General features: G+C 41.6%; 1 protein-coding gene across 1 annotated transcript in view; it reads left to right on the forward strand.

Annotated features, from left to right (window-relative positions):
* The window catches only part of PSMD11 (proteasome 26S subunit, non-ATPase 11), a 38,356-nt gene that overhangs the window by 2,315 nt on the left and 10,243 nt on the right, over positions 1 to 25,798 (forward strand). The window contains exons 2-6 of the mRNA XM_003912588.5: positions 676 to 777; positions 8,240 to 8,364; positions 17,377 to 17,448; positions 17,848 to 17,905; positions 20,970 to 21,164. Of these exons, the coding sequence (XP_003912637.1) occupies positions 676 to 777; positions 8,240 to 8,364; positions 17,377 to 17,448; positions 17,848 to 17,905; positions 20,970 to 21,164 (552 nt within the window). The remainder of the gene's footprint in view (positions 1 to 675; positions 778 to 8,239; positions 8,365 to 17,376; positions 17,449 to 17,847; positions 17,906 to 20,969; positions 21,165 to 25,798) is intronic.

Consider the following 25,798-nt stretch of genomic DNA (forward strand, 5'->3'; position numbering starts at 1 on the left):
GCTATTCCATGCTTGCATGTTAAAATAGTTATTAGCTGTTGAAAATAGGACAGATAGCACAAAGTTATTTTAACAGACCTCAGTGCATTAAAAAGCAGCAGTCTCTCCTAAGTGTAGCTGTGCAGGATCACACTGGGGCTTTGATAGGGTTGTTTTTCTTGAATGGCTTTATAGACCTGCTTATCCCTAACAGCTGAGGCTTTGCACAGACATAAAGTTTATTGAAAGGCTTTTGACTTACAGGCATCAATAACTTGGTCAATTGATTTTGGTTTGTGGCATAAATGCACAGGCATGTTTAGTATCTTCACATAACATAGTGACTGGCATAGATCTTGGCACCATAAGTATGAATGATTTGTTTTGTTTTAATTTTGCTTTAACCAAGTGACCACAACGGAAACTTAGTGTATATAGGTAAGCAAAAATCTGGTGGGTAGAATGAAAAGGCACATTTAAAATCAAAGAGAAGAATCCTGTTTTTTATGATTTACATGGAACATATTCTATGTATATATTATCTTTTTTTTTCCTGACTTAGAGTTTTTTTTAACTCTAGAATTTGTCTTTTGGTAAATATGTTTGAGTTTGTAATGGATCTTATGAGGGTGAAATTTCCCTCAGTCTTCATTTTTTGGTAAGAATTTTAAGAGGGTTTGCATTTTCCTCTCCTAGTGAAGCGTGACATTCAGGAAAACGATGAGGAGGCAGTGCAAGTCAAAGAGCAGAGCATCCTGGAACTGGGATCTCTCCTGGCAAAGACTGGACAAGCTGCAGGTAAGTGCTACACATGGATTGTACCTGAAATGCTGAGTGAAATTCCCGTCTTTTGTTGGAGTGAAGAATCATGGGACTGATCCACAAACTGAATTCAACTTTATTTTCTTGGCAACTTGTTGAGTTTCAGTTTTTTACCAGGCAATTAAGTGGCCTTTAAACTCAGTTCTTTCATGGTAGTTTAGTTTTGCAAATGAGAGACAATCTTATTTTTGTTGGGATATAGTGATTTCTGATTTGTTTCTGGTTTTTGAATTCTCACTGTATTCCCTCACATAGAGGCAGCAACAGTCTTCAATAATTTCACTGAGCAACTCTGATGTATTTAAGATAGATAACAACTTTAAGCGCCAGATTCAAAAATGACAAAGGATTTTGTATACAAGTGACTCACTGTCGTTTTTTTCTGATTGATTAAGAATAAGAATAAGACATTAAATGGAGTCTTCCTAAGACTTCTCCATTTGTACCTAGGACTTTGTGCACATCATTGCTCAGACATTCTAGTTGTAATTAAACCATTGACTGATTAGATTTGACATAATATTCTGATGATGGGTGTGTCCTTGGAATGAGAAGGGAGTCCTTTTGATCAGGAAGGACTTTTTACCAGTAAAGTAGTAATAGTATTTAAAGAGAAGTCTGTTTAACTTCAAATGGGTGGTTTTTGTTAAGTTTAAAGTGAATTTAGAGCTCATTTGATTAAATTGGATTAAGATCTGTTAAGTGACCTCATGAGTTATTTCCCCTAAAATTATGTTGTTCAAGAGAATAATGGGGGTTAGTTGGCACAACTTCTTGAACTTGAGAGCTAAAGATGTTTTTCTTATTTCGAAACGGGGTCTCGCTGTGTCACCCAGGCTGGAGTGCAGTGGCGCGATCTGGGCTCACTGCAACCTCTGCCCCTTGGGTTCAAGCGATTCTCCTGCCTCAGCCTCTGGAATAGCTGGAATTACAGGCGTGCGCTACCACGCCTGGCTAATTTTTGTATTTTTAATAGGGACGGGGTTTCACTGTGTTCATCAGGCTGGTCTCGAACTCCTGACCTCATGATCCACCCACCTTGGCCTCCCAAAGTGCTGGGATTCCAGGCGTGAGCCATTGTGCCCAGCCAGTGATTTTTTTCAATTAAAGATCACTAACTTATTATTAGGCGCAGTCTATAGAGCTGAATAAAGATGTATGAAATTGTGAGGATGTGTTTACATGGGCCTTATATCTTACTTAAAACATCGTTAAGTAGCTATAAGAAGAACCATACGTAATGGTTTTTGATTGCTATGAACTCTTTTTTTTTTTTATTATTATTTTTTTTGAGACGGAGTTTTGCTCTTGTTGCCCAGGCTGGAGTCCAAATGGTGCGATCTCGGCTCACTGCAACCTCCGCCTCCCAGGTTCAAGTGATTCTCCTACCTCAGCCTCCCGAGTAGCTGGGATTGCCAGCATGCGCCACTATGCCTGGCTAATTTTGTATTTTTTTTTAGTAGAGGTGAGGTTTCACCATGTTGGTCATGCTGGTCTCGAACTCCTAACCTCAGGTGATCTACCTACCTCGGCCTCCCAAAATGATGGGATTACTGGTGTAAGCCACGGTGCCTGGCCAACTGGTTACTCTTTTAAACACATACATGGTTTAAGTTAATTGAATCCTTGAAACAACTTGAAGTAGGTGCTGTTATCCATTTTACACATGGAGGATACTGAGCACAGAAAAGTTAAATAACTTACCAAAGCTCATTCAACTAATAACTGGTAGACCTAGGATTTGAACTCATGTAGTCTTACTTCAGAGCCCATATAGCCACATGACATCATGGTTATTATTGCTTTCCTGTAACTGTCTACTTCCGAATTATCATTGGTGGGTGGTGTCTTTTCATCTTAGACTGACTTCCCTCCTATTTAACATACATATGGATTCCAGTTGTCTGTCAGTTAATTTGAGCTTGATAATCAAATTATCAAGAACAGTTTTGATAATCACTCCATGCAAAATATAGTAAGGTAATTTTTCTGAATTATAAAGCCAACAGAAGTGATGTGAAAATTTTTTTGTTGTTAGCCAGGCGTGGTGGCTCATATCTGTAATCCCGGCACTTTGGCAGGCTGAGGAAGGAGGATCCCTTGAGTCCAGGAATTTGAGACCAGCTCTGGCAACATAGTGAGACCCCGTCTCTACAAAAAATAGAAAAATTAGCTGGGTGTGGTATTATGTGGCTGTAGTACCAGCTACTCTGGAGGCTGAGGTGGGAGGATTGCTTGAGCCGAGGAGGTTGAGGCTGTAGTGAGCTGTCGTCACACCGCTATGCTTCAGCCTGGGTGACAGAGCAAGACCTTGCCTCAAAAAAAGATTTTTTTGTTGTTGAGATATCCAAATTTCTACTTTCCTCCAGTGGCATGAATTAAGAACAGTGTGTGGTATATAGTCAACACTTCAGTAATTTTCATCCAAAAATATTACTGTTTTGCTTGAAATTCCTATTTTATATGTATTCTCCCCTTGTTTCTTGCCCTGCCTTGTGACTTGAGAAGTTTAGAAGTGTACTGCTAAACCTGTTGGAATTTAATAGATGAATTATAAGAACTTTCAAAAACATTTCCATGTTACTTACTGTTTTCTAAGAAAGTTTGATGAGTACAGGTATACACAATGGGAACTCTAAGGAAGTGTTAAGGCCTACATATATTTAGCTGTCTTTGCTATTATTGATGGATAGGTTTGTATTGTTTGCTCCCTGAGAATAGAAAGTATGTCTGTTCCATTAATGTCCAGTTTTGTTTTTTATGCATTTAATAAGTGCATAGCATTATGCTAAGTATTCTACTCAAAAAATTTAAGATAGGATCCCTGGCCAATAACAGTCACTTGGGGATTACCGAAAAAAACAATGTCTGATGTGTAATTGTAATTGTAAGTAGTGTTAATAGTGTTGAGCATCATCAGACATGATGCCTAGGCTCAGGATTTCATAGCCTAAAACTTTTCAAAGGAATCTGTTGAGTTCTGTGAGGGTTGTTTTTTTTTTTTTTTGAGACAGAGTCTTGCTTTGTTGCCCAGGCTGGTGTGGAGTGCAGTGGCGTGATCTCGGCTCAACCTCCTGGGTTCAAGTGATTCTCCTGCCTCAGCCTCCCAAGTAGCTGGAACTACAGGCGCCCACCACCACACCCAGTTAATTTTTGTATTTTTAGTAGAGGTGGGGTTTTATCATGTTGGCCAGGCTGGTCTTGGGCTCCTGACCTCAAGTGATCCACCCACCTTGGTCTTCCAAAGTGTTGTGATTATAGGCATGAGCCACCATGCCCGGCCTTTTTTTTTTTTTCGAGACCGAGTTTCACTCTGTTGTCCAGGCTGGAGTGCAGTGATGCGATCTCAGCTCACTGCAACTTCTACCTCCTGGGTTCAAGCGATTCTTGTGCCTCAGCTTCCCCAAGTAGCTGGGACTAGAGGCGTGAGCCACCACGCTCGGCTAATTTTTTTTTTTTCCTTTTAGTAGAAAAGAGGTTTCACCATGTTGGCCAGGCTGGTCTTGAACTGCTGACCTCAGTTGATCCACCCGCCTCGGCCTCCCAAAGTGCTGGGATTCCAGGTGTGAGCCACTGACAAGGAAATTCTGGTCACATAATTACAAATAATCCCAGTAAGAATAGGAGGAAGTCAGTATGATTTTATGGGACTTAAAAAAAAATTATCTCAGTATGTATGAAAATGGAAAGAAACAGGAAATACAAACAAGAATGAATATAAAACAGTAGTAGACTAAAACAGATGATGAACTAAGTCTGAAAAATGGCAGCTGGGCATAGTAGCTCACACCTGTAATCCCAGGACTTTGGGAAGCTGAGGTGGGAGGATTGCTTGAGACCAGGAGTTAGAGACCAGTTTGAACCGCATAGTGAAGATGCTATCTCTGTTAAATTTTTTTTTAAAAAATAGCAGCATGGATAACATAAGGAGACCTCATATCTACAAAAAAATTAAAAAATTGACTGGGTGTGGTGGTGCATTCCTGTGTCCCAGGTACTTGGGAAACAGAGACAGGAGGATCACTAGAGCCTGGGAAGTCAAGGCTGCAGTGAGCCACAATTGTGCCATTGTACTACAGCCTGGATGACTGAGTGAGACTCTTTCTCAAAAAAAAAAAAAAAAAAAAAAAAGAAAAATGCAGGAGGACAACTAAGAGATCATTTGCTTCTCTCTTGGGGTAAGAAGAATAACACTCAGTGCTTAGAGAAAATATTGTAATGCTAGCAGGTGTTAGAAAGGCAGACTGCTTAGCTCATGTTTCGCTTCTGCCTTTTCTAGGAAGGAAAATGATTTTCAAACTGAAAGATAGAAATAGGTGAGAGAAGACAGAGCAGATAGTCTCTGTAAATAAGTTCAGGTCTCTAGGCTCTAACAGTTTCTTTTATTATCAAAAAAATAGTTCTAGCAGATGTAACTATAGAGCCATTTATTATTCTGAGAAAAATCATGGAGAGGTATAAGGAAACTGAGGCAAATATTATCCTGCCTTTCAAGAGGATAATGCAAAGAATAGATGTATTCACTGTGTGCTGCACATTGAAATAAATTAAAAATAAAGAATAGACACTATACATGGTCATTAGTGGTAGAGTTCTGGGACAGATTATTTGATAAGGAGATAGTAATCTCTTAAAAACAGTGGATTTATTGTGAACAGATTATTCCAAATTCACCTTAGTTCTCTCTATTTGTTTTGTTTTGTTTTGTTTTTTTGAGACAGAGTCTCACTTTGTCACCCAAGCTGGAGTGCAGTGGCACAGTCTTGGCTCACTGCAGCCTCGACCTGGGCTCAAGCAATGCTCTTGCCTCAGTCCCCCAAGTAACTGGGACTATAGACCCACACCACCATGCCTGGCTAATTTTTTGTAGAGTGGGGGTTTCGCGATGTTGCCCAGGCTGGTCTTGAACTCCTGAGCTCAAGCAGTCTGCCCGCCTTGGCCTTCTAAAGTGCTAGGATTATAGGTGTGAGCCACTGCACCCAGCCTAGTTCTCTTTTTCGTTAGCTTTATCAGACCCATAGATTTTCAGGGGTCTGTGTGCCACCTGTTTTTGTAAATAAAGTTTTATTGGAACAAAGTCGTGCCCATTTGTTTCCCCATTGTGTGTGACTGAGTGAGTTCAGGACCTGCTACTAAGACCATATAACCTGAAAAGCCAAAAAAATTTACTGTCTGGTCCTTCACAGAAAAAGTTTGCCAGCCTCTGGATTAGAGGAATGATATAGACTACATATCTGATGTAAGCAGGATAGTTGAACATTTGCCATAATATTAATATCAAAGGTACAGGTTATGAATTTACAATGGGCTGAGTAACTGTATCCAAAACATGTTAATAAATGGATCATTTGTCAACCCGAAGGGAAGTCTTCAGGCATTGTGTCATGAAGATCTGTCCTTGTTTTTCTGGTCAGCATCTGGAATCATGGTTAAAGCCATTTCAGAAGGCATGCTTATTTTTGTAGATGACTCAGTACAGTTAGAAGACAGAATTAAAATTCACAGTTATTGCCAAAGCCAGGAAGATTAAATTCAGTTGTGATAAGGATTAAGTTATATACTTAAAGTATTTTTCAAAACAGAGGAAGTTGGGGGAATTACCTGTTTTGACAGTAGTCTATTAAAAAGGACTTTAATGGACTCAGTCTGAACAAAGAGAGGTGTTAGAAAAAGCAAAACATGCTCTCTTATGTTACATATCATGGCCTCCTGGTCTAGTCTACTGCAGACCCTACCTGGAGCAATTGTTTTCATTTCTGGGTACCACAAAATACCACAGGTAGTACCTTTAGAAAGTAGAGTTTGTTCAGAGGAGAGCAACTAAGTTATCTAGAAACAAGGACTTTGGAGGAACAGTTGAAATAGCCAAAGATGTTAAGCTTGGATAAAGGGAAAATTAGGGAAATGTAAATGATAATTACCTTTAAGTATTTAAAGCCATATGAAAGAAGGTATAGATTTCTGTTTTGTGTTTCAAAAAGGAATAATTTGTTTTGGTCAACATTAGAATAGGCTGCTTTGTGAACATTTCTGTGACTAGAAATCATTCAGAATTGTTCAGGCACAGGAGGAAATTCTGTGGGAGAAGGGACATTGCTCCGGACTACTTTAAAAAAGCTATCATTACATAATATAATTGAAATAAATGCAAAAGGAATTTGAGGGGGAGAATCACTGTAGACTGGAGTTACATGGAAAACTCAATAGGACTTCAGATGGACCTAAAAGGATATATAAGATTTATATAGGCTGAGAAGATGGCAAGACATTTCAGATGGGATTATGGCATTAGTGCCTCTTGAAAGCAGGAGTATATGCTGTAGTCTTGTGCAGAGGCGAATGAGGTGGCAGAATGACAAAAAGTTTTAAACATTGGGAATCAACGGTCATTACTGGGGAGTGAAGGGAAAAGATGAACTTTTCTACTCTATATCAAGTTCTTAAGTGCCTGACACAGTCCCATGCATTCTCTGACTATTCAGGCAGATGAGGATTTCAGGGCCTTGAATTAGCATTCTCTGGAGAGTGAGGTTTGCTTGCCCTGAATTAGAGTTCTCAGGAGGGTGAGTCTGCAATTGGAGAATATTAAAGAGGCAGTGGCACTAAAGTAATTTTAACCTACATTCCAAAAATACCTCATTAGCTGTTTAGTTGAAACATTCTCTAATTTTTACTATTTAACAAGCATATCTCTAGTTTATTGTTTCGAAAGATGTTTCTTTAGAGTTCGTATACTGCCCTCTTCTATAAAGTGGGGGAAAAGCTCTATGATGGATCCCTTTTTTGGTCATAGTTTAAGACTTAGGTTTTGAAGATTAATGAGGAATTTAAAAGAGATATAGTAGCACTTTAAGGGCAAAACACTCTTCTATGTGAAAAGTTTATTCAGAAGAGTGCCAGGGAAGTGATATTGCAGAAAGGCTAAACTGGGGAGCACTGCAGAAAGACATGAAAAAGGAATCTGGAGTGGGAAATCTCTTGTCTGTTTAAGGGGAACAGCTGAAGCAGACTTGGAAATTAGAAAAAAATTACTTGTATAACCTGATCATATTTGTTGGTTGTGAGGAAGTAATTTTGTGAAGGTGGCAGGGACACAGCATATTTCATGTTCTAGAAAACTGCTTTTTGAGATTATGAATACTTGGCTGTTTATCTTTCATTAAGATGGATAAATGAAGCAGAGACATGAGCTTTTCTTGGAACTTCATAGTAATCCAGTGGCTGAGTAGGTAACAGAATGCAAATTTGGTATATGATGTTAACGTATTTTTGCTACTCTGCTATTTGCTAGGAATGCTTTAAACTCCTAGTAAGTTTCATTTAGACTGATTCCAGTGATGTAAGTACTGATTTTTATGACATTCGGTCAATTTCTTAAGTGGGTATTTTGTCTGAAATGTTGATGTTTACTTCTCTTTTTGAATTGCCTTTCATACAGAGCTTGGGGGACTCCTGAAGTATGTACGACCCTTCTTGAATTCCATCAGCAAGGCTAAAGCAGCTCGCCTGGTCCGATCTCTTCTTGATCTGTTTCTTGATATGGAAGCAGCTACAGGGCAGGAGGTAAGTGATACTAATGACAGAAAGTAGACGATAAGGAGAAAAGTTTGTTTCCATGAAAGAAATGCCTGCCTGCACTTTAGTACTAATGTGGAAGGGAAAGCTGGGAGGACAGCACAGGACTTATCATGTCAGTTTCTCTTTGTTACAGGGCATTTGATACTTTGGGTCTGTTCCATGCTTTGCTTTGTAAGTGGAGATTGTCAGTGGTCTCTGGAATCCTCATTACATCAGGGTCACAAACTGATTCTTGTCTTTGAGGTATTGTATTGCCACACCTTTGTAATGTTTTCTGTGTCTGTGGTACCTTTCATCTCGTGTCACAAAGCTCCTTCTGAGCACTAATTAAGTCTTGTGGTATTCCTTCTTAGCATGTTTTGTACTGCGTATATACCTTTATTGAGGGGTGAGCATCCATCCGTTTGTGTCTCATTGTGCAGAAGTGACTCTGGTGTTCCTGTGCGTGTCCCACAAGTTCAGACTAGACCCTGAGCTGTATTAAAGAGTGCCTCTCTGTAATCACTGAATCTTTTCCAACCTTCTCAAAGATAACTGTATTTTCTGCAATTCAGGAAGAGACACATACCAAAATTAAACATCATTCTGTAAAAAGTGGCAGATTCAAGTAGGGTATATTGTCATTGCTTCAATCTGTTTGTAGGAAGAATATAGTTGTTGTTTTTCTTATGGATATATTGATCAGTACTCATTGAGTGCCTGCTACGTGTTAGGCAGTGTTTTAGGTATTGGGGATACAGTTGTAAAAACACAGTCACTGTTGTCATGAGGATTTTTTTTTAATGGGGAAGGCAGGCAATGAAGAAATATAAAATGTCAGATAATGTAAGGGCAGAATTGCTAGTTGGTTATATGTCTGATTGTTTGCTGTGGCCTCTGTGGGCATGAAAGGTATGAAAGGCCATAGTAGCGTATTGAATAAATGAGAATTTCAGAAACCTGGGACACATGGATCCCACTTTGGAATCATACCTTTTGTAAAATCTGGCTTTAATGATTCTTTGAATGCTGATTTAAACACTATATACTAACTTATTTGTAGAAAATTCGTTTGTAGAGCAGTCTTCAAATTTATGTCTCTGACAAAACTGTTTAATGATAGTATATAAAAAATAGATGGCTATTTTGAATTAAAGTGTCAGTTATTTTAAGGAATATATTAAAAGTTATTTGGGGTATTAGTCTTAACTAACTTTTAAAAAAAATTATACCTTAAAAAACTCATGAAAGTGGTACCATCCTTTGTTTGAAATAGAGTACCTTAAAATAGATTGATCAGTAAATGTTAATTTGAAACTGACTGATAAATGTTGCTTGGAAGGTTTTGGGCAGAAAAGTTAATTATGGAAGCTGCTCCTTTTTGCACACCGAAGTTTCTGAAATTATCCCTCCCCATAACCTAGAGCTCAGTGGGTAGAACAGCATTTTTTTTTTTTTTTTTTGGCGATGGAGTTTCACTCTTATTACCCAGGCTGGAGTGCAATGGCACGATCTTGGCTCACCACGACCTCCGCCTCCCGGGTTCAAGGGATTCTTCTGCCTCAGCCTCCTGAGTAGCTGGGACTACAAGCATGCATCACCATGCCTGGCTAATTTTGTATATTTAGTAGAGACGGGGTTTCACCATGTTGATCAGGCTGGTCTTGAACTCCTGACCTCAGGTGATCTACCCGCCTTGGCCTCCCAAAGTGCTGGGATTACAGGCGTGAGCCACCGCACCTGACCTGCATTTGTTTAATGATCATTTCTCCTATTCCTTTGTGGAAATCCATTCAAGTCATATTTTAGCGCTCTGCTATAGTTCACTAGTAGGATTTCCTGGACTTTGTCATGTGGCTCCCTGACTGGTTAGGCTCTCTCTTAACTGTGGTTGTATGTTGTCATTGTTCATTGTACGTTACATTTATATACATTAAAGACCTTTCTTCCTTTCCTTAGGGTGAAAGGAAACACTTTTAGGCATTGTATCATTTTATCATCAGTGTCATTTTAGTTTTTAGTAAAGGCTGTTTATGTTTTCATTTTTTGAGACAGCCTTGCTCTGTTGCCCAGGCTGAAGTGCAGTGGCAGAGTCTTGGCTCACTGCAGCCTCAAACTTCTGGAGTCAAGTGATCCTCTTGCCTCAGTCTCCTGAGTAGCTGGAACTACAGGCATGCACCACCATGCTCGGCTAATTTTTGTATTTTTATGGAAGGGGGGGTTTGCCATGTTGCCCAGGCTGGTCTTGAACTCCTAGGCTCAAATGATCTGCCTGCCTTGCCCTCCCAAGTCCTGGGATTACAGGCATGCAGCACTATGCCTGCCTAAAGCTGATATTTTTGATGATTAGCAGCTTTGCTTTTATCAAGAACCAGAGTCTTATTCCACTAAGCAGGACTTCTTTTGGCAATTTTTGTGGATTATAGGTTATTTGCTTGTTTTGGAGCAAATTGTGGATCATCCAGATTGTCTCACCTGCACCTCAGACTCAATATGGGCAACCTCAACATCCAGCCATTTGTTTAATTTTGTCAATTCAGCTTTCTTCAGTTTCTCCACCTCTTTCGTATGTATTTGTTGTCTTTTTTTTTTCCCAAGATAGAGTCTTGCTCTGTCACCCAGGCTGGAGTACAGTGTTGCGATCTTGGCTCACTGCAGCCTCCGCTTCCTGGGTTTCAGCAATTCTCCTGCCTCAGCCTCCCAAGTAGCTGGGATTACAGGCGCCCACCACCACACCCGCCTAATTTTTGTATTTTTAGTAGAGATGGAGTTTCACCATGTTAGCCAGGCTGGTCTCGAACTCCTGACCTTGTGATCTGCTGGCCTTGGCCTCCCAAAGTACTGGGATTATAGGTGTGAGCCACTGTGCCCAGCCGTGTTCTCTCTTTACAACTACCATCTAGTTTGGTTCTTAATTATTTTTTATTTGGACTACTGCAAAAACCTCATTCAGTCATTGTCAGAGATACCTTACCAAATAGCCCTCTGATAATTTTATTCCTCTCCCTCTTCTCCCACAACTCAAACCTTCAGTGGCTTTCCATTGCCTGCAGAATTAGATAATTAATGGTTTTCTATAATACAACCTACTGCAACCTACTGCAGTAGTCTAATCTCCCAGGACTCTACTAAGCATATCAAACATGTCAGCCATGTTGGATGCCTGGCTGTTTGCTGAACAAGCCTGTATGACCCTCATGCTGTACTTTTCTCTTCCATAGCCTTATCTCAAGTTCCACCTCCTCTCAACTCTTTCCTTCCTGAGTTTGTTGTGGTTTTAACTCTTTCAGTGACTCACATTATGTTTTGTACATGCTCTATTTCTGATTATTCTGCCTTGTATGACAATTGCTTTACACTTGCCTTATCTCCTTTACTGTAATATAATCTCACTCAGGTGAAGCACTATATGCCTTGCTGTAGCACAGAGCCTTCCTCATTCCCAGTACAGTTCAAATTCCTTAACCATGGCTACCTCTGACCACATCCACTATACTAGTCTCCTTTTACTTTCTTTACAGCTGTAATTACTGGCCTTATTGCCTTATGCTTCAAACTGGGGTTGGGACATTTATATACATATGGATTGCTGTCAGCTTGATCTTAACAGGGTTTTTTTCTTTACATTGTTTCAAGTCTTTGCTTACATCTTACATCTTACTTCCTCAGAGACTTTCCTTGATCAGCCTATCTTTTTTTCCTTTTAAAAAATATTTATTTTTTACAAAAATTAGCCAGGTGTGGTGGTGCATGCCTGTGATCCCTGCTACTCAGGTGGGTGAGGCACAAGAGTCGCTTGAACCCGGGAGGTAGAGGTTCCAGTGAGCCAAGATGGTGCCACTGCACTCCAGCCTGGGCAAGAGTGAGAAGAGTGAGACTCTGTGTTAGAGTATACTTATATACTCTAAGTGTTGTATTCCTGGCATTTAGAGTACTTTGGCTTGAAGAAGCTGCATACCTTTTTGTTGAAGGAATGTATGGACTGTGCCTGTGCCTTCCCTATGGTAGATGTGCAGTGGTGTGCTCACAGCTCACTGCAGCTTCAACTTCCTGGGCTCAGGTGAGTCTCCCACCTCAGCCTCCCAAATAGCTGGGACTACAGGTACACACCACGACGTCTGGCTAATTTTTTTTTTTTGTATTTTTAGCAGAGATGGGATTTTGCTATGATGCTTAGGCTGGTCTCAAACTCCTGGGCTCAAGTGATCCTCTGGACTCGGCTTCCCAAAGTGCTGGGATTACAGATGTGAGACACCATGCCCAGCCAGGAAATACTTTGTTGAATTAAGGTCTGAGTTTATTGAATTGAGATGTAAGCATTGGGTGTTGTTACTACATTCGTTTAGGTAACTCAAGGTCTCTGACTTGGGGAAATAGGATATAATTTTTATTCTTAGTTCTTTTTTCTTTTCGAGATAAAGTCTCTCTCTGTGTCCCAGGCTGGAGTGCAGTGGTGTGATCTTGGCTCACTACAACTTCTACCTCCCTGGTTCAAGTGATTCTCCTGCCTTAGCCTCCTGAGTAGCTGGGATTACAGGTGCACGCCACCATACCCAGCTAATTTTTATATTTTTAGTAGAGATGGGCTTTTGCCATGTTGGCCAGAGTGATCTTGAACTCCTGACCTCAGGTGATTTGCCTGTCTTGGCCTCCCAAAGTGCTGGGATTACAGGTGTGAGCCACCACACCTGGCTTTATTCTTAGTTCTTTTTTAAAATTTTTTGATTGGGTGTTGGGAAAGAATAGACAAGCAAGTCATAGGTGGATGGCTATCATGGTAGTATTGAGACCCAAGGCAAAATGGGAAGTTTTATTTATTTTATTTATTTGAAATGGGGGTCTTGGTCTGTGGTCCATGTTGGGGTGCAGGGGTGCGATTGTAGTTCACTGTAACCTTGAACACCTGGGCTCAAAGAATCCTCCTGCCTCAGCCTCCCAAGTTGCTGAGACTACAGATGTGCACCACTACACCTGGCTAATTAAAACAATTTTTTGTAGAGATAGGGTCTTGCTGTGTTGCCCAGGCTGGTTTCAAACTTCTGGTCTTAAGCGATCTGCTTGCCTCAGCCTCCCAAAGTGCCTGGATTATAGATGTGAGTCACCGTGCCTGGTAAAAGAAGACATTTTAGAAAACTGTTAAGACAGCTAGAGTTTTGTGTTAAGGAGTTTGGTACTGAGAGTATGAGGGAGGGGATTTCCCTTGCTTTTTTCTATTTGAGGACTAACAGTAAGACAGATGTATCTGGCCGGGCACGGTGGCTCACGCCTGTGGTCCCAGCACTTTGAGAGGCTGAGGTGGGCCGATTGCGAGGTCAGGAGATCGAGACCATCCTGGCTAACCCGGTGAAACCTCATCTCTACTAAAAATACAAAAAATTAGCCGGGCATGGTGTTGGGCGCCTGTAGTCCCAGCTACTGGGGAGGCTGAGGCAGAAGAATGGTGTGAACCCGGGAGGCAGAACTTGCAGTGAGCCGAGATTGTGCCACTGCACTCCAGCCTGGGCAGCAAAGCAAGACTGTCTCAAAACAAAACAAAAGACAGATACATCTATAGAACCATCTTCAGCTTGCTATTCCCAAAGTTGTTATGATTCAGGTTATGATCTGTTCATTTAAATGCAAGGTTTGGAGCCTCGAAAGTGAGGGCATGTGAGTCGGGGAGTGAGTGAGGATGGGTTGGTGGGCAAGGGCTGGGGAGTGGAAAAGGAAGGTGAAGAGGAGGGAAGGAAGACCGAACCAGACTCTTGCCAAATAGTGAACTCAACTTGCAGAATTAACCTTACCTTCCAGGAATCTATAGGGAGTAGCCTATGGGCAACTTTTCTGGTGTAGTCTACCCAACTGAAACACAATAGCACTTTTTTTTTTTTTTTTTTTTTTGAGACTGAGTCTCACACTGTCGCCCGGGCTGGAGTGCAATGGCATGATCTCGGCTCACTACAACTTCTGCCTCTCAGGTTCATGTGATTCTCCTGCCTCAGCCTCCCAAGTAGCTGGGAGGTGCACACCACCACACCCAGCTAATTTTTTGTATTGGGGGTTTCACTATGTTGGCCAGACTGGTCATGAACTCCTGACCTCATGATCTGCCCGCCTCGGCCTCCCAAAGTGCTGGAATTACAGGCATGAGCCACCGCACCCGGCCCACAATAGCACGTTTTAAGAAACCTCTCTACTAAAAATACAAAAGTTAGCTGCATGGTGGCAGGCGCCTGCAGTCCCAGCTACTCAGGAGTCTGAGGCAGCAGAAGTGCTTGAACCCGGGAGGTGGAGGTTGCAGTGACCCGAGATCACGCCGTTGCAGTCCAGCCTGGGCATCAAGAGCGAGACTCCATCTCAAAAAAAAAAAAAAAAGATATCCAGTTCGTGTAAAAAAAAAAAAAAAATCCTTGCTGTAGGAGAAACACCTGTGATGACCTCAACTTAAGGCTAGGTTAAGATAGAGTGCTGCAGTTATGCACAAGTTCTGGTGCCAGCAGCAGATATATGTGATAGTCTAGATATTAACTGATTAGTAGTCCTTAGGTAAATTCATCTTATACAATTGTGATACAGCTTGCTTTTATTTTAGTTTTTGGTTCTGTCTTATTTTTAGAGAATTTTTATGAGCTCAGTTGAGTTTAGAGTTGGAGATTAGGTAGCCACCAGGGGGCTCCAGTGAGGAGTTAACAAAGATTTTGTTGGTTCTCTTACTGGCAAATCCTCTGATGTTACCCGTCAGTTCACCTTAGGTGAATCACTTAATATCTGGACTATCAGGGAAATGGAGGCAGGTTAATTGCAGGAGTATAATTCATTGTTTCTTAATTAGCGATATACTTTAAGTGACCAAGCTCTCTTCTAGACTAATGAATCAATAGCCCAGGCATTCTTTTTTTTGGTAGGTGGGTGTGGTAAATGATTTATTGAAATATAACTTAGAGAGGAATATTTCTAAGTCCCAGGTATTCATTTTTGTGTCCTTTGAAAAATCTCGCTGGGTAAAACTTGCGGCGGGTGGGGGGAGCATTTCTTACCCTTCCAAGTCATGTAGAACTAAACACTTAATATTTCCTTTTGCTAAGACTATTCAGAGAAATATTTTCAGTTCCATTTATATCAAAAATCTTACTTGGAATTTAGCTTTTCAGAGTATAACTCAAAACTCTGCAATTGTGATATAGCTTGCTTTTATTTTAGTTTTTGGTTTTGTCTTATTTTTAGAGAATTTTTATGAGTTCAGTTGAGTTTAGAGTTGGAGATTAGGTAGCCACCAGGGGGCACCAGTGAGGAGTTGTAAAGGTTTTGTTGGTTCTCTTCCTGGTGCATCCTCTGAGTACCATGTAATGTTATCTGTTAATTTATTTACAGAGCTAGAATTTAGGATGTAAAAGTAGAAGATCCTGTCAATTTGGATTATGTCCCTGTAGTTTTTCCTTCTTACAGCATTTCTTTTCTTTTCTTTTTTTTTTTTTTGAGACGGAGTTTCACTTTTGTTGCCCAGGCTGGAGTGCAGTGGTGCAATCTTGGCTCACCACACCCTCCACCTCCCAGGTTCAATGGATTCTCCTACCTCAGCCTCCCAAGTAGCTGGGATTACAAGCATGCACCACCATGCCTGGCTAATTTTTTCTATTTTTGGTAGAGATAGGGTTTCTTCATTTTGGTCAGGCTGGTCTCAAACTCCCGACCTCAGGTGATCCACCTGCCTTGGCCTCCCAAATTGCTGGGATTACAGGCATGAGCCACCACGCCTGGCCAGCATTTCTTAAGAGAACTTTGGATTTATATAAAAACCTGTTGTATTAGCAGTTCTCTGGAGAGCTCAGTTTCTCATTTCATTTCTTTTGGTCTTATGCTCTAATAGCAACCTTAATATAAAACTTGCAGTAACCAAAGTGATAGAAGATCTGCAGTACTTAATATTTACTGTGTCAAAGCTAGCATGTCAGGGATACATGATGGCGTGCTAGACTGTCTAGCATTGAGTGCTGCTTTAAGTCAGTTACTTTGCACCTTACCTCACTACTTAGGTGGCAGATAGGAGTCGGGGTTCAGAGTGCCTTTAAAGCTTAAAAGCGCTTTTACGTGTTAGGCTAATTCTAATTTCTTTTATTTTTTTTTATTAAAATATTTTCTTTAAGACTAGTCAAAGTGCAGTAGTGAGAAGCAGGGAAAGAGTAGATCAGGAGCTCAATCTGTAACTGACTGTGAACAATCGAGAACTAACTGCTAATACAACAGGTTTTTATATAAATCCAAAGTTCTCTTAAGAAATGCTGGCCAGGTGCAGTGGCTCATGTCTATAATCCCAGCAATTTGGGAGGCCAAGACAGGTGAATCACCTGAGGTCGGGAGTTCGAGACCAACCTGACTAAAATGAAGAAACCCCAACTCTACTAAAAATAGAAAAAATTAGCCAGGCATGGTGGTGCATGCCTGTAATCGTCACTACCTTTGGACCAGCTTTTATTCCCTTTAATACAAGCTAAGTTACTGTACCTGTTTGCTTTAAGAGTGATGATGAATTGATTAGTTGCATTGCTTAGAATCTGAAAGGGAAAAAGCCAGCTGGACCTTTCGAGTCTTAAAAGCAACTGCTAGGAATGAGGCATTAGTGCTTAGGATGAGAATTTCTCCCCTTTATTACCTGTGTATTATACATTACCATTACTATTTCTAGCCAGTGAGAAATCTGTGCTTTAAAAATTCCTAATCTATCATAGAAATCTACATTCCAGAGCTATACATGTTGTTTGGAAGTTCTTGGTCTCTCCTGGGTAGGTAGAAGAGGAGTCTTGAAGATAGAGCTCTTTTCCTAAAAAACATAATCTAAACACAAAGATATTTTATGTATAAAAAGCCAAGTTGATGCTCCATTATGATATAACTGTTATACATTGAGATACTGTGGATCAGACACTAAATAGAGCAATATGGATAATACGTAAGGAGGGAATTTAAGCTGTTCTCCAAAGCATGGTTTGTGGGAAGAATTTGAGGACATAATGTTGCATGTACTGTCTCTTCTTATTGCAGGTTGAGCTGTGTTTAGAGTGCATCGAATGGGCCAAATCAGAGAAAAGAACTTTCTTACGCCAAGCTTTGGAGGTAGGTTTTACATTGGTACTGATTTCAGGTCTCTAAGCATGAGACAGATGGTGAATGTAAGCAATACCATCCTTATCAAAAGTATCTTCAGCAACTTCGTAATTACCTAAATACCGAAAGATTATTGATGGTAGCCCCATTTATGAGAATTGCCCTAATTGAAGTTTTGAGACAGATTTGCTTCTTGGCTCGGAGTAATAAGCAACAACATGGTAAAGTTAACAGTCATTTGCTGGCTATAATAGGGACAATACGTTGGCTAGATCATCTCTTATGCTGAATTTGATGCTATCATCAGAAATTGCGTATTTAACAGTAACAGTTCTGTGATGTCAATCTTTGATTTCTTTCTGTGGCTTTTTTTTCCCCCCTTCAATCAATGCCTTTTCTCTTTCCTAGGCAAGACTGGTGTCTTTGTACTTTGATACCAAGAGGTACCAGGAAGCATTGCATTTGGGTAAGTAAGCTGGTAATAAGTCATCTCAGCTAGCTAAATGAGTGTATTCTAAACCACCTGGCTACTCTTATTAATTACCTGTTAATAATTTATATTCTACCCACTTCTAAGAAGGTTTTAAGGTAGCTTACAGTGCTGCATTTGTCATGGGAAAATGTCATTTGAAAGTTTAAAAAACTGGCTAATCTGTCAAATTTAGAGGACAAATGGGTAGTTTTAAGTTTACTTGAATTTAGAGCAGTAAAATCAATTCCATTTTAATAACTGAAATTTAAAAAAAGTATGTCTATATTTTGCATATAGTACTCTGTTAAATTTCAGATTTAGGTTTTTAAATTGGAAATGTTTGGCTTGCTATCCTGTTTACTGTATCTGCTTATATCCTTAAAATCTGTTTTAAAAATCAAGAAATTAATTTGGTATAAATATATTTGGAAGCTGGAGTGGCCAGCTGAAGCCTTTCTCCTGTGTGGCCTTTAAGCACCTTGAAATCTTCCCTGCTTTTTTTTAATTTTATTTTTATCTATCTATCTATCTATCTATCTATCTATCTATTTATTTATTCTTTTTTGAGACAGAGTCTCACTATGTTGCCTAGGCTGGAGTGTAGCAGCGCGATCTCAGCTCGCTGCAACTCCTGCCTCTCAGGTTCAAGCTATTCTCCTGCCTTAACCTCCTGAGTAGCTGGGACTACAGGCATGTGCCACCGTACCTGGCTAGTTTTTGTATTTTTAGTAGAGATGGGGTTTTGCTATGTTGGCCATGCTGGTCTCAAACTCCTGATCTCAAGTGATCTGCCCACCTTGGCCTCCCAAAGTGCTAGGATTACAGGCATGAGCCCCCGTGTCTGGCCACTGCTTGCTTTTTATGAGTGGGTAGATCTGGACTATTTTTTCCGAACAAAAGAACATGGCTCTTATGATCTATTAGGTTGAAGAGTTTCCAACATTCAATTTTTGGACTGCAAAAGTGGCAATTTCATATGGTTCAAATAGTAGCATTTAAAAAATAACTTTAATAAGATATGGTTCACTTACCATAAAATTCACTTTTAAAGTGTGTAATTCAGTGGTTTTTAGTATATTCACTAAGTTGTACAACCATCACCACTACTTAATTTCAGAATGTTTTCCACTGGGCGTGGTGACTCATGCCTGTATTCCCAGCACTTTGGGAGGTCAAGACAGGCAGATTGCCTGAGCTCAGGAGTTTGAGACCAGCCTGGGCAACATGGTGAAACCCCATCTCTACTAAAAATACAAAAAATTAGCAGGACGTGGTGGTGCACACCTGTAATCCCAGCTACTTGTGAGCTGAGGCAGAAGAATCGTTTCAACCTGGGAGGCAGAGGTTGCAGTGAGCCAAGATTATGCCACTGCACTCCAGCCTGGACGACAGAGCGAGATTCCCTCTCAAAGAAAAAAAAAAAAGTTCTGAAATTTTTTTCTTTCTTTGGAGACAGAGTCTCGCTCTGTTGCCCAGGCTGGAGTGCAGTGGTGCGATGTTGGCTCACTGCAACCTCTACCTCATGTGTTCAAGCGATTCTTCTGCCTCAGCCTCCCAAGTAGCTGAAATTACAGGCACCTGCCACCATGCCTGGCTAATTTTTGTATTTTTTAGTAGAAATGGGGTTTCACCATGTTGGTCAGGCTGCTCTCGAACTCCTGACCTCAAATGATCTGCCTGCCTTGGCCTCCCAAAGTGCTGAGATTACAGGTGTGAGCCACTGTGCATGGCCTCAGAACATTTTTATCACCCTAGAAAGAAACTTACTATCCATTAGCAGCCCTGGGCAATGACTAAGCTATTGGTATATTTGTAGATTTGTCTGTTCTGGGTATTTCTTATAAATGAAATGATACAATATTTGTTTCTCTGTGATTGGCTTCTTTCACGCAGCATTATGTTTTCAGGGTTTATGTTGTAGCATGTGTCAGTACTTCATTCCTTTTTATTGCTGAATAATAGTCCATTGTAAGGATATATCACATGTATTTATCCATTCATCAGTTGATGGACACTTGTGTTGTTTCCACATTTTAGCTCTTAAGAATACTGCTATGAACAGGTTTTATGTGGACATGTTCTTCTTCTGGGTATATACCTGGAAGTGGAATTACTGTGTCATATGGTAACTGATGAGCTGTTTAAGGAGCTGCTAAGCTGTTTTCCAAAGTGGCTGCACCATTTTATATTCTCTTTAACATTGTATAAGGGTTCCAGTTTTCCATATCCTCCCCAACACTTTTTTTTTTTTTTTTTTTTGAGACGGAGTCTCGCTCTGTCGCCCAGGCTGGAGTGCAGTGGCCGGATCTCAGCTCACTGCAAGCTCCGCCTCCTGGGTTCACGCCATTCTCCTGCCTCAGCCTCCCGAGCAGCTGGGACTACAGGCGCCCGCCACCTCGCCCGGCTAGTTTTTTTTTTGTATTTTTTAGTAGAGACGGGGTTTCACTGGATTAGCCAGGATAGTCTCGATCTCCTGACCTCGTGATCCGCCCGCCTCGGCCTCCCAAAGTGCTGGGATTACAGGCTTGAGCCACTGCGCCCGGCCTTTTTTTTTTTTTTTTTTTTTTGAGACGGAGTCTCACTCTGTCGCCCAGGCTGGAGTGCAGTGGCCGGATCTCAGCTCACTGAGTGCTGGGATTACAGGCTTGAGCCACCGCGCCCGGCCTCAGTGTTTCTTATGTAGCCTTGTGATTGCTGGACAAGAAGAGAGCAAGATTGTGTCTTTCTGAACTGGATAACTAGATTTAGCATTTTATAGGTAGAGATTCCCACTGTATTTAAATCTTAGGAGTAAGCTCATAGGACTCTTGGCTCTAATATTGTCCTCAGGAAGCAGAAAACTTCAAAGAGTTGTGTTTTTCTCTTGGAAGATAGCACATTAGTGGAAAATTTAATTATTGCATGGGGTCTAGAGGTAACCTTTTTTGAGTTTAGGCATTTTTTTTTTTTTTTTTTTTTTTAAATCCTGAGTGTTATGAGGGTGGGAGAGTGGGCTGTTACAGTATTTAGCTATTAAGCTGATGGCTAATAAAGGAGAATGTATCTTTTCTTTTTTCAGGTTCTCAGCTGCTGCGGGAGTTGAAAAAGATGGACGACAAAGCTCTTTTGGTGGAAGTACAACTTTTAGAAAGCAAAACATACCATGCCCTGAGCAACCTGCCGAAAGCCCGAGCTGCCTTAACCTCTGCTCGAACCACAGCAAATGCCATCTACTGCCCACCTAAATTGCAGGCCACCTTGGACATGCAGTCGGGTAACAGACGTAGCTATTCCTGGGATGTGTTTTCTTAAAGCTCATCTTATTTTGGCCGGGTGTGGTGGCTCACGCCTGTAATCCTAGCGCTTTGGGAGGCTGAGGCGGGTGGATCACGAGGTCAGGAGATCAAGACCATCCTGGCTGACACGGTGAAACCCCGTTTCTACTAAAAATACAAAAAATTAGCTGGGCGTGGTGGCAGGTGTCTGTAGTCCCAGCTACTTGGGAGGCTGAGGCAGGAGAATGGTGTGAACCCGGGAGGCGCAGCTTGCAGTGAGCCGAGATCGTGCCACTGCACGCCAGCCTGGGCGACAGAGCGAGACTCCGTCTCAAAAAAAAAAAAAAAAAAAAAAAAAAGCTCGTCTTATTTATAGGTGGAAGGAATCGGGGATTGGGGCTGGAGAATAAAATTGGCTGATTTGGCTCTAGCTTCTTCAAAGCACCAATTTGAAAGCTACCTTTCTAACTGGCAGCTCCCCTCCTGTTAACTGCCTAAAATGTATTAAGAACATACCTATCTGTACTAGACCAGGCAATCTGACTATTAGAACCAAACTTAGAGAGGTCGCACTTAGAAGACTCCCTTAACTTTCCTCTTAGCCACTTACTCAGAATAGTAGCATTTTCCTTTGGGATTGGCCTACCCCAAGTCTGTTGACTCTTGGAGATCTTTGTAAAGTTGGTTGACTTTTCCAAAGGGCTTCAAATCAGGGCTGAAGAATGATAACCTGATTTCAGCTGAGTGTGGTATGTGGTTTTCCGATAGAGTGTGTGAATGTGGGGCTAGGAAGCCATGGATTGGCAGGTGGAATACTTTCTTTTGTATTCAGCAGTTTTTGTTTTTTTTTTTACTTGGAGGCATCATTATTGAAGGAATGTTGAAATTGGAGGCAGAAGTCTAGTTTAATTAAGTGCTTGTGTTACCTCTCATCTGTAAAAGATAATGCCTACTTGCCTCATCTGTCAGGGATGTAGTGATCCAGGATCAGGCTTTCTTAGGTTGACATTTTGTTCTGCTGCTTTCTAGTATGTGACTTTGGGCAAGTTACTTAATTTATGTTTAGCTCATCTGTAAAATGGTAATAATTGGCACATGATAGACCCTCATTAATGTTTGTGTTGAATGAGTGACAGTCTAGTTTTTTATTTTGTTTTTACCTTTTTTTTTTTTTTTTGGAGACAGGGTCTCACTCTGTTGCCCAGGTTGGAGCACAGTGGTGCAATCACAGCTCACCACAGCCTCAACTTCCCAGGCTCAAGTGATCCTCCCACCTCAGTCTCCTGAGTAGCTGGGACTACAGGAGCGTGACACCATGCCAAGCTAACTTTTTGTAGAGATGGGGTTTTGCCATGTTGCCCAAACTGATCTTGAACTCCTGGGCTCAAGCAATTTTTCCACCTTGGCCTCTCAAAGTGCTGGGATTATAGGCATGAGCCACCATGCCTGGCCTTTGTTTCTGTTTTTTTGTTGTTGTTGTTTTTTTGAGATGGGGTCTTGTTTTGTTCAGCTGCCCAGGCTGGAGTGCAGTGGCGTAGTCTTGGCTCACTGCAACCACTGTCTCCTGGGTTCAAGCGATTCTCCTGTCTCAGCCTCCCGAGTAGCTGGGATTACAGGCACCTGCCATCATGCCCAGCTAATTTTTGTATTTTAGTAGAGATGGGGTTTCACCACGTTGGCCAGGCCACCCGCCCGCCTCTGCCTCCCAAATTGCTAGGATTATAGGCGTGAGCCACTGTGCCTGGCCTGTTTCTGTTTTTAACAATAAACTTCATGTGCCATCCATGACACTCAGAGTGCTGATATGGCCCCTATTAACTAATGTGTTTAGCAAAGCAGTATACTGGTTCTTGGGGATTATTTTATTTATTTGTTTTTTAATCATACATATTTTTGTGTCTGGCCTGTTCTCCCTCTATACTGGGAGATGTGGAGAAATGGAGATGTGTCTCATTTAATTTAGCAGCATTAATAGTTTGTTGGGTTGTTGAAGGGACTTCCCTTGGCTACAGAGAAGAACAGATATTCCTTGAGGCCTCTATACTTAACAGTAGTAGAAAAAGGATCTGATTCCCAGAAACCCAAAGTGGGAGGTTTTTTGGATAGGCCGAAAGGACGCATCACTCAATAAATGGTGAAGTCAGAAGGCTCCTGCTGGTATTGAGTTCTTGGGATCATGTGTCAGCAGCGTCGTCCTTTGACTCTAGTGTGCCAAATACTTTCTACATGTATCTTGATGTGAAAGATGTTGGGAAGCAGTTGTGGTAAACAAATGGATGGGGCTCACTTCTGTAACTTCTTAAAGGGCTGGGGCAGAGTTAGAGCTAATATACACAAATAGAGAATTTTAGGGTTTAGATGCCTCCCAAGCTTGGAAAGAACTAATTTTTATGTTATCCCAAGTGATAGCATAGGTTGGCAGTAGTAGCAGGTTCAATCAAAGTTAAGCTCATTGGGAGCAACCCAACTTCTTAAGCAGTAGAGGATTGGTTAGGTCAGCTATGGTATATCAGTCATATATATGGTATATGGTATATCAATCTGAAATACTGCTTAGCCATGTATAATTGAGTTCATGGATTTGGCATTAATGTGAGAGCTGTACACTGAGTGCATTTAGGCAAAAGCACATCCATAAATGATAAATATTTGAAATGAAAATATAAGACGTTGGATTCCGTCTCCCCCGCCCCATGACAGTTGCATAAATATAAAACTATCAGGCTTAGAAAAGCTATCTTAAAGTAGTTAATATTATTAAAACAGGTCATTCAGGCAGTCTAGAGATGTTTAGGTCAACTCCCTGACATGGGCATGTGATGTCATGGAGGATAAACATGGCCTTTTCCTGTAGCTCCAAAAGATAGCAGGACTGGAATGGTGGTGAGAAGCATGGAAGAAAGATCGTACAGTATGTGTTTTTCAGGTCCCTTTTAAGTTGGGTCTCTAACTCCTTTGGGAACTTATATTGGCAATATGACATTGAGCTGGGAGGTCAGAGACCTGGATTCTCATCTAATCTCAGCTCTCACATTGCTAACTGTGGGGACTTTGGGCAGGTTTTTTTTTTTTTTTTTTTTTTTTTTTTTGAGATGGTCTCACTTTCTCACGCATGCTGCAGTGCATTTTCGCTGTCACAGCTCACTGTAGCCTCAGCCTCCCAGGCTCAGGTGATCCTCCTACCTCGGCCTCTCGAGTAAGTAGCTGGGGCTACAGGCATGTGCCACCAGGCCTGGCTAATTTTTTGTAGAGATGGGGTTTCACCATGTTGTCCTGGCTGGTCTTGAGCTCCTCGGTTCAGGTGATCTGCCCGCCTTGGTCTCCCAAAGTGTTGAGATTACAGATGTGAGCCACTGTGCCTGGCAGAGCAGGTTCTTTATCCTTTCCTGACCTCATCAGTAAGTTGATGGAATTGATGTAGAGTTTTTTTTTCTTTTTTCTTTGAGACGGTGTCTTGCTTTGTTGCCTAGGCTGGAGTGCAGTGACATGATCTCGGCTCACTGCAACTTCCACCTCCCGAATTCAAGTGATTCTCCTGCCTCAGCCACCTGAGTAGCTGGGATTACAGGCGTGCACCACGAAGCCTGGCTAATTTTTGTATTTTTAGTAGAGATGGGGTTTTGCCTTGTTGAGTAAGCTGATCTTGAACTCCTGACCCTCAAGTGATCTGGCTGCCTTGGCCTCCCAAAGTGCTGGGATTATAGACGTGAGGGATTACAGATGTGAGCCACTGTGCCTGGCCGGTTTTTGTTTTTGTTTTTGTTTTTTTTTAAAAAGAGTCTTACGCTGTCGCCCAGGTTGGAGTGCTATGGCATGATCTCTGCTCACTGCAACCTCTGCTTCCTGGGTTCAAGAGATCTTCCTGCCTCAGCCTCCCGAGTAGGTGGGATTATAGGCACCCACCACCATGCCTGGCTGGTGGTGTATTTTTAGTATAGACAGGTTTTTACCATGTTGGCCAGGCTGGTCTCGAAATCCTGACCTCAGATGATCCTCCTGCTTCTGCCTCCCAAAGTGCTGGGATTACAGGCATGAGCCACCACGCGTGGCCTTCTTTTTTTTTTTTTTATTTAAAGAGACAAGGTCTGCTGAGTGTGGTGGCTTACACCTGTAATCCCAGCACTTTGGGAGGCCAAGGTGGGTAGGAGGTCACTTGAGGTCAGGAGCTCAAGACTAGCCTGGCAAACATATGGTGAAACCTGTCTCTACTAAAAATGCAAAAAATTAGCTGGGTGTGGTGGCAGGTGCCTATAATCCCAGCTACTTGGGAGACTGAGGCAGGAGAATTGCTTGAACCCAGGAGGCGGAGGTTACAGTGAGCCGAGGTTGCGCGACTGCACTCCAGTCTCAGTGAACAGAGCGAGACTCTGTGCAAAAAAAAAAAAAAAAGACAAGGTCTAACTCTGTTACTTAGGCTCAAACTCCTGGGCTCAAGCTATCCTCCTGTCTTAGCCCCTCAAAAGTGGTGAGATTACAGGAGTGAACTCCCGCACCTGGCTTTTTTTTTTTTTTTTTGAGACGGAATTTCACTCTTGCTGCCCAGGCTGGAGTGCAGTGGCGCAATCTCGGCTCACCACAGCCTCTGCCTCCTGGGTTCAAGTGATTCTCCTTCCTCAGCCTCCCGAGTAGCTGG

This window comes from Papio anubis, chromosome 17, assembly GCF_008728515.1.
Source record: "Papio anubis isolate 15944 chromosome 17, Panubis1.0, whole genome shotgun sequence".
Taxonomy (NCBI): domain Eukaryota; kingdom Metazoa; phylum Chordata; class Mammalia; order Primates; family Cercopithecidae; genus Papio; species Papio anubis.